This window comes from Octopus bimaculoides, chromosome 5 (genome assembly GCF_001194135.2).
Source record: "Octopus bimaculoides isolate UCB-OBI-ISO-001 chromosome 5, ASM119413v2, whole genome shotgun sequence".
NCBI lineage: Eukaryota > Metazoa > Mollusca > Cephalopoda > Octopoda > Octopodidae > Octopus > Octopus bimaculoides.
Genome location: NC_068985.1, coordinates 65,022,321 through 65,031,930, shown reverse-complemented (window position 1 = coordinate 65,031,930; position 9,610 = coordinate 65,022,321). Strand labels below are relative to the sequence as shown.

General features: G+C 36.3%; 1 protein-coding gene across 1 annotated transcript in view; it reads right to left on the bottom strand.

The window, feature by feature from the left end:
• The window catches only part of LOC106869597 (uncharacterized), a 296,444-nt gene that overhangs the window by 258,440 nt on the left and 28,394 nt on the right, over nt 1-9,610 (bottom strand). The window contains exon 4 of the mRNA XM_052968067.1: nt 665-746. Within this exon, the coding sequence (XP_052824027.1) occupies nt 665-746 (82 nt within the window). The remainder of the gene's footprint in view (nt 1-664; nt 747-9,610) is intronic.

Sequence of the window (9,610 nt, the reverse complement as noted above, 5' to 3'; positions counted from 1 at the left end):
GATCCCACTGAAAGATTTCATGTGTCGCCCGCACACGAGGTAGTCCAGGGGCACCGGCAACGATCCCGCTTGAAACATTTCATGTGTCACCCGCACAAGAGCCAGTCTCGGGGCACTGGCAACGATCTCGTTCGAAAGATATCATGTGTCGCCCGCACATGAGCCAGTCCAGGGGCACTGGCAACGATCCCGCTCGAAAGATTTCATGTGTCGCCCGCACATGAGCCAGTATTATATTTTAAAGGCAATAAGAATTAATAAGGAAGACAAAATTTTAATAGTTTCGCACATTGTCCAAATTCAGTCAGATCAAACACATGCCATATTTTCAAGGAGTGACAAAAGCTAACAGGCAGAATATAGCTGTATAGAGAACAAGGATTGATTTAAACAGATAAAATTTAGTGAGTTAGGGGAAGAAGAAGCAAAATGACATGCTACACAAAAGCAAACAGAAATCTGGCAAGTTATTCTCCTCATCATTATTTTATGTTCTAGTTTCCATGCTGACATAGGTTAAACAAGTTGTCATAGTCTGAAAGAAAATAGGACAAAACTGGTTTACAAGCAGGTACAAGTACATCTATATCAAAATAAAATCTGAAAGGATCTACTCTTTTTAAAGTTACTAAATATAAGTAATTGAAAATATAGAAATACTTACCCAATGGACTATTGAAATCTGTTTCAAGATATGTAGGATCAATGTGAAATTTTGCTTCCTGTGTATCACTTCTATCTATGTGCTAAAATAGAAATACATAAAATTCATTAATATATACAAATTTATTTTGCATGAAAATATTGTTATCTAAATTATCAGATCACACATCTGTATTGAGTAAACCATGATAGCCATTAACAGTTACATAAAATTTTATTAAAAGTAGTAATGTTAAAACTCACTTTATGTCAAGTAATTATTCTGAATATATGTGTATATGCCTGTTATTATTTTCAAATAACTGCATGTTTATATGGAAATAAGAGGTGTGCACTAAGCTGTTAACTGATCTTTTGTGATGAAAATAAAAATACAAAAGGGATAGTTTGTTCAACAGATTTTCAATGTATTACACATAATTGTGAAGAAAGCTGAATGAAAAATAGATCTAGCTTCATCAAAAATGTCTGTAAAGCAACATTTATTGGTTTTTGCTACAAGAAATAAAAAATAATATTTGGCTTCATACCTTACTGCAACTTGAAATTATATCCCATAGTTATCTTGCACTAGTTTCTCCAAGATTGATTCTACAACCTTATTAAGTTCTCTGTAACTTACCTTTCCTGCACCTTTGTTAAAAATTAACAGTACTGTGCTCAGCTTGACATCAAATATAACACCTTATAGATATTTCTTGTAGAAAATAAGGAGAGGAGGAAAGAACAATGTCTGAGATGTTTGAAGACTTTCCAGAACAGGTGAGATTGATGTGGTTAATATTAAAATTGAATAACTTTTGGAAGGTGCAGCTGCAGGAAAGATATTTCACGGTGTTGTTGTACTGGAAAAGAACTGGACAAAGTGTTTTGTGTGGGATCTGGGAGGTAAGTCACAACTATTATGTTTACTTTTTATTCTTTAAATTACAATTCAGTATAAAGGACAAAACAAGTGTTGCAAATTAAAGCTTCAAAATAGGGAAACTGTGTGTCCCACTTCTCTGCTATGGTAGTCAACTCTGTTAAGAAAATCTTATAGACTTCTCAAGACCTGCAACTCACAATGACTGTACAGAAAACATAACCACAAAAACAACAATAGCTATACCACCCACCACCACCACCACCACCACCACCAACTACAACAACAATAATAGCAATAATAAAAATAAAACAATCATTGCCATATCCACAAAATCTACAAAATTTAGATCAGAAAATAACAAAAGTAGAAGCAAAGAAAGTAGACAATGCAATATCACAAATAAACACAATAAACAATACCAAAACCAACAAGTTTATTAAAGCAGGAGCAGTTCTTGTGGAATAAATGATAAGCAAAAAAAAAAAAACACAAGAGGGGGAAAAAAGGACAAAGATTCATTCTAAAAGTGAAGACAGGGGCAAAAATAGACCAATTACAAAAAAATGTAGGACATGCTGAGAGATGAAAAAATGGTAACTTAAAAATAGTCAGAAGGACCAACTGGAATGTCTGTACAATATCAAACAAATGGCTTGAAAACAGTTTTTGAGGAAGTGAAATAATGCAGAAAAGCAAAAACTGCTAGAGTAAAATGTTACACAGAATTAAAACAGTACATAGGAAATATGCTCAGATGCAATCAGTCCAAGTTTTACAAAGAATTGGACTATAAGCAGGCAACACAACTTAACCCTGAGAAAGAAAATGAAATAATTCTGAGCAGATATTTGAGAAAGGGAAGAAGTTCACATCAAGAAAGCAGAGTGGATAGAATAGGTTGCAGTAAAAATGCATACTGAAAAGCAATGAAATATTTATTTTGAGGAAGTAATGGTAAAAAATAAGATAAAAAAAAAAGATATGCAGTTGGAAGGTTCATGGCTCAGATGGGGTTCAAGGATTTTGGATAAAAAACTTTGAAGGATTATACTCAAGGATTGCAAGACATTCTAATGAATGCATAGAAAATGGAAGTGTTCCTGAATGGACGACATCCAGTGTTAGATCCTTTTAGTGAAAGATGATGAGAATAATGAAGCCAGTAACAAACAAAGCTTTAACATATGTGCCTCCAATGGGCAAACTTTTGACTGGAGTTATTGTGGAAGAAATATACAACCATCTTGATAGAAGGAACCTTTTACCTAAAAAAAGAGATTTAGAAGAGGGATAATAAGTACAAAATATCAACTACTCATTGACAAAACTGTAATGCTAAGTTGAACTAATTATGGTGTAAATAGATTATTGTAACGCATTTGATATGATACCTCAATCATCATCATCATCATCACCATCATCATCGTTTAACGTCCATCTTCCATGCATGCACAGGTAGGATGAAGAAAAAACTACCCCTGGCTGCTGTGTGTGTTTTGGCAGGGATTTTTACAGCTGGATGCTCTTCCTAACACCAACCACTCTGCAAAGTGGACTCAGTGCTTTTTACATGTCATTAGCACAGATGAAGTTAGTTTTGGAATGATTTTTACAGCTGGATGCTCTTCCAAACACCAACCATGTTACAGTGTGGATTGGATGCATTTAATGTAGCACCAGCAATGGCAGGGTCACCAAGTAACTCGCAAAACAAGGAATTATGAGAGAGGCAGGGCATTTGAGGAGGTGACCCAGTATCAAATGATAAAAGGTTAGAGTGCAACAGAGAAATAGAGAGGCAGAAATAGGTGTCTTGCTACAAAGGAGGTACATAGCCATTCTCACAAGTAACAAGAATGAATGTTGAACCTGGTTAGAAAAATAGGGAGTGTTCTTTTGCTGCCAGCAGAGGTAGTAGTTCCCTGAACTTCCTCCACCCTATTCTTATTGTAGAAACAATACTTTTAGAGCATCTACCATCATTATTAATTTGGTCACTTAAATAACAGAAACTACCTACAACCTCAAGAGAGCCTCCTAGGCATTTAAGAGCGTTTAAGTCCCTCGTGCTCTTAGTACTTACTGTTCCTACACATCTGCCACACATGAGAGCGGCCATATCTGATAACCTTCATACAATTCCACTGCATCTCTTATGCGTCCATAACTTACACTTGGTGCAGCAAATGGAATTCTGTCCCACTCCTTTTCCACATATTGAACAGGGCCATTTGTCAGCTGGAATAAGAGTCTTGTCTCCTTTCTTGCTAACAACAACTTATCAAAAATTATCAAAAATTTCAGAAAATGCTTAGTGAAACCTAATTGTATTCTACAACTAGGCACAAAACAGATCAGATCACAAAAAAACTGTGATCCATTGTTGTCTTAACAAGAAGACTAGGAAAATTGAAAATCCTAACTCAGCACAGGTTGAAAAAGGTTTGGTAGGTGTATGGGGGTTTGAATTGGCATTTAAGAAGGGGCAAATATCTGGGGTCTCTAATAGCAAAATGCCATAGTAAAGAAAATTCAACAATGATGGCTATATACAATTGCTTGTCAGGAAAAAATATCTTCATTCCATCCTATCTGGGGAGATGAATGAATAAAGTTACATTTACAAATGTGTCACCTAAACTTAATATCCTGCATCTCAAGATGATATGGAATGCATGTGGTGATATACTCACCATAAAATTGACCCTGTAACAAAACTGGTCAGTGGTCAGGGTAAAAGTGGAAATACTGGTCACAGTAGAAAATTTCCACAAGATCCCTGACAACAGCTACACGGTGCTCGTGGAGTCCATACATGTGGTGATAGAGGGGGGAAAGGCAAAATGTTAAGTCTGTGAGAGTACCATCAATCAAAAGGATTTCTGCTCTCAATTAAAAAATCTAAACCACCCCTGTTGTCAACATCAAAATTATCAAAAATCAATTTGAGCTTGAAGGAGAAAACAAAGTGCTGATAATCAAAATAAGCATTTTCATTATTACAATAATAATGTCTACTTTAATTGTAACTACTTTTCAGCTCTGCTATCGTCAATGGTGGCAATGTTACTGCCAACACTTAGAATCATCAAATAAATTGTCGGCATCCCCATCGCCTAAGGGGACACTCCTGATAGCTTAGCAGATGAAGCTACATGTCCCAACCTCCCACCTTTGCCTTGCTTTAAATGATTAGATACTTGTTAGATGGAATTCTGAAATCTTCAAAAGTTAATGAGACAATTTTCTTGAAATTAATAATTGCGATGCAGTTTTCATTTCTTTTTCTGTCAAAGTATATGTTCTTCCTGTAGTAGTTCTGGGGTCAAATTTACAAAGAGTGTCCAAATAACCCACTGTTAAAACATCTGACTTTCTAGGATACTGAAATGATGAGGGTCCTATAGGTTCAAGAAAGGTGAGTTTTACTTGTATAGTTTCTGGGTATGTTGCTAGAACCAGTCACTATCATAAATTGCAGCTACAAACCCGTTTATATTCTCAAATTGAATTTTAGTATAATTATCTATTATAGATATTATTTTTACCTTAATTTCTGAAGGGGAGTTTGAGATAAAGCAATGCAACTTTGACCCTGGAATTGTCCTTGTATTTCTAAATCTCTCTCTCTCAATAGATTTTCCTCATTCTGCATTTCATAATTTGAGGAGATAAAATTAATTTCAGGTACGTTTTGCTGACCATAATCATAAAGTTGTCTTGGAGTCATGATTTGTTCATTGAAAAGGCATTGTAAAATTGCCTGAGCTGCCATCTGTTTAATTGTACCTCCTAAGCCAGGGATGGGGAACCTGCAGCCTTAAGGTTGCATGTGGCCTTCTAGGTCAACAAGTGCAGTCTTCTGTAGCCTTTGATGTAAATGTTAATATATATTTTTTAAGACCTTCATTTTTATTGTCTATAGTTTTTATATATAAATTTACAACACACACACATAGATGAGAGGAAAAATAACTGTGTTCAGTGATGTCACTCTCAGAAATTGGAAGCATTTTTCTATGAACCTAATGAATATAAACTTAAAGCAACATGGCTATAAAGGCAACATTTCCTTGTCAGTCACGCCAGCCTAGTGAGAGTGAGTGACTTCACACATGATACATGCAGAGTTCTTGTCTCATCTACCTCCTCACTGTGGTCTGCACTACGTACTACTCAGTTAACTGTAGTCGTGACTAAGTTCATAGTGACTTGTGAGATTGTAAGTCTGAGTTGGTTATAGCTTCATTTGAAAGCGTAAATTCACCAGTACATGCGTTGTTTTGCAGACTTCCTTTTCATCACTGAGACTTAATTAGTAACAATGATCGAATTCATTGCTACTCTGTTAGGCCTACTGCACACTGTTCTAGATAAAACGGTCTTAGATCAGCATCCGAAACCATGTTCTTGGAATCTTGGTCACGACTTTAGTAATTGTCATTGTTTTGATTGAAAATCATCAATATTTAACGTTATTTCTATATTAATTGGATAATGATAAATAATAGTATTAATTACAGAAAAGAATATTATGAATCTAGATGATATTTATTCATGAATGGTAGTGACAATTGCCAAATTCAAGATCAAGAATATGGTTTTGGATGCAGGTTTATCGTATCTTGTCTGAGGTCATTTTTTTCTGGGTCAGTGTGCGACCAGCCTTACTAGTTCATTATCATCCTTTTATTTTTTATTGGTATATCAGAATAAAATCAATTTTCAACCCATAAGTATGTTAAAGAAATTGAAACAAACTTTGAAAGAAGAAAATAGGATCTTCAATGAAGAATGGGAATTACAATATTTTTTAGTGAATAGGTAAAATGTCTTGTTTGTTTTGTGATACCATAATTGTAACGGTTAAGAAATTCTATGCACAGCAGCATTATGCTCTTCATAAAGACAGTAAATATGCCAGATTAAAGGGTGAGTCTTGAAAGATAGCACCGCAGAAACTGAAAGATGGAAAACAAAAGCAAAGACAATTTTTCCTAAGGGAATGGTGTGACAGAAGCCAGCTATAAAGTTGCATATTTGCTTGGTAAAAAAGGTAAACCATTCATCGATTCAGAACTCATAAAGCAATGTATTTTAGAAATGGTAAGATGTATAGATCCAGATAAAGTTAACAAATATAAGGAGGTGCCTCTTTCAAGAAAAACTAATACAGATGGACAGCATGAATTGGCATGTGCTGTAACAGAGCAGCTGAAAAATATAATCCAAAAAGAAACTGTATATTATTCAGTAGCTTTGGCTGAATCGACAGATTCCATTGATTCAGCACAGGTATTGTATTTTATTCGTGCTACAACTGATGATTTTCAATTATATGAAGAATTGCTTGCTTTAGGCACCCTTAAAGGAATGACGCGGGGGATAGATATTTTTAACAACTTCAAAGAGCAATGCCACAAAGTAGGACTAAATATTAGTAATTTGGTAAGTGTGTGCACAGATGGTGCTCCAGCTATGATGGCTATGAAGGATTTATTGCACATCTTAAAAGCTATGAAGGATTTATTGCACATCTTAAAAGAGAAACCAAAGATCCAAGTGAACTGATTTCTTTTCATTGTATTTTACATTAGCAAAATCTCTGTGCAAAATCTGCCATTTTAAATGACACTTTGCATAAGGTTATAAGTATTGAAAACTATATTCAAGCAAATGCCACAAAGCATTGTCTGATGATGGATGATGAAGTAATTAGTGCAGATTTGCCTTATCACTAGCTGTCACAAGCGAAAGTATTGGTCAAAATTGTATCTTTACAAAAGCAAATAATTGACTTATTCAAAGGAAACAACAAACATTGTGATTTATCAAATCCAAACTTTTACAGAAATGTTGCATTTTCATGTGATGTTATATCAAAACAAAATGAGTTAAACATTTTGTTGCAAGGCAGAAATAAATCTATTTATGATATGTGGCAAAAAATTCAGGCATTTAGAAAAAAGTTGTTTTTTAAGTCTCTTTTGGCTAAATCAAAACTTTCAGAGGAATACTTTCCCCAGTTTATGAAGGTAATGAGTGAAAATGAAGATATCTTTGGATCTTTTGAAGAATACAAGTCAGTTTTAGACTCATTAGTAGAAGAATACAATAAAAGATTCAGTGATTTTGAAAAGCATAGCATCACTCTGAAACTTGCTTTTCAGTCTCACTTAGTTGATGTACCAAAGGCTCCTAAAGAGTTACAAATGGAGCTTATTGAAATGTCTGAAGATAATATCCTGAAATCCCAGTTTGACAACGGGGATGATCCCATTGGAATTTGGAAAAAGACGATAGAATATCCTTGTCTTCGTGAACATGCATGCCAACTGATTTCCTGCTTTTCTACAACATACTGTTGTGAATCCACATTCTCGTACTTGACGCAAATCAAGAATTCACTGAGAACACAGCTGACAGATGAGCATTTAGAGGACCAATTGATACTAAGAACCATTATGTTAGGACCTAATATCAAAATGCTTTCTCATAAAAACCAAACTCAAAGAAGTCATTAATTTGAATAAAGAGTAAATACATGCCTAAAGGAAATTTTTCAAAATTTCATATCCTTGGTGTTTATAAGCTTGACATTTTTTAAAAGATTATTATTCAGATAGCTGACCCAACAGAGGGACCAGCTATCCGAATTGACAGTACCATCGTAGATAAAGCAATTAAGAGTATGAAGACAGGGAAAGCCCCCGACCCATCAGGAATCACTGCAGAGATGCTCAAAATATCTGGTAGTGTTGGCTATAGCCTAGTCACCCGTATTATTAACCAGGTGATACATGAAGGAGTCATACCCAATGACTGGTGTAGCAGCACCATAGTCAACTGTTACAAAGGTAAAGGGGACGCTTTAGATACAAATAATTACAGAGGTATTAAGTTGTTAGATCAGGTTATGAAAGTCACGGAGAGGGCCATAGCCCAACTAATTAGGGAGCGAGTCAGTTTAGATAAGATGCAGTTTGGGTTCATGCCAGGGAAAAGCACCACTGACGCTATATTTCTGGTAAGACAGCTTCAGGAGAAATACCTAGCCAAGGATAAACCTCTGTACCTGGCTTTTGTTGACATGGAGAAAGCCTTTGACAGGGTCCCCCGATCCCTTATCTGGTGGTCAATGAGGAAACTAGGGATGGAAGAATGGTTAGTGAGAGCTGTGCAAGCCATGTACAGAGACGCTGTCAGTAAGGTGAGGGTTGGCAGCGAGTACAGTGAAGAATTCCGGGTAGAGGTAGGGGTCCATCAAGGTTCTGTCCTCAGCTCCCTCCTATTTATCATAATCCTCCAGGCGATAACGGAGGAATTTAAGACAGGATGCCCCTGGAGCTCCTCTATGCTGATGACTTTGCACTAATTGCTGAGTCACTATCAGAACTAGAAGAGAAGTTTCAGGTGTAGAAGCAAGGACTAGAATCGAAGGGCCTTAGAGTCAACCTAGCTAAAACCAAAGTCCTAATAAGTAGGGAGGTAGATAAAACACAATCCCCTTCAGGTAGATGGCCCTGCTTGATCTGTAGAAAAGGCATAGGTAGAAACTCTATAAGATGTACTCAGTGCAAGCTATGGACACATAAGAGGTGCAGCAATATCAAAGGCAAGTTAACTATGAAGTTAGTTTTTGTATGTGGCAGTTGTTCAGGAGCAATAAACACTGAAAATGTGCAGAAAACAACTTCTGTCACATTCCAGGGAGAAAACCTGGACGTAGTTGATAGCTTCCGCTATCATGGGTGACCAAATTAGTAGTGGGGGAGAGTGCACTGAAACTGTATCTGCTAGAATAAGAATAGCCTGGGCAAAGTTCAGAGAGCTCTTACCTCTGCTGGTGACAAGGGGCCTCTCACTCAGAGTAAAAGGCAGACTGCATGACGCATGTGTACGAACAGCCATGCTACATGGCAGTGAAACATGGGCCGTGACTGCTGAGGACATGCGTAAGCTCACAAGGAATGATGCCAGTATGCTCCGATGGATGTGTAATGCCAGTGTGCATACTCGACAGAGTGTAAGTACCTTGAGAGAAAAGTTGAACCTAAGAAGCATCAGTTGTGGTGTACA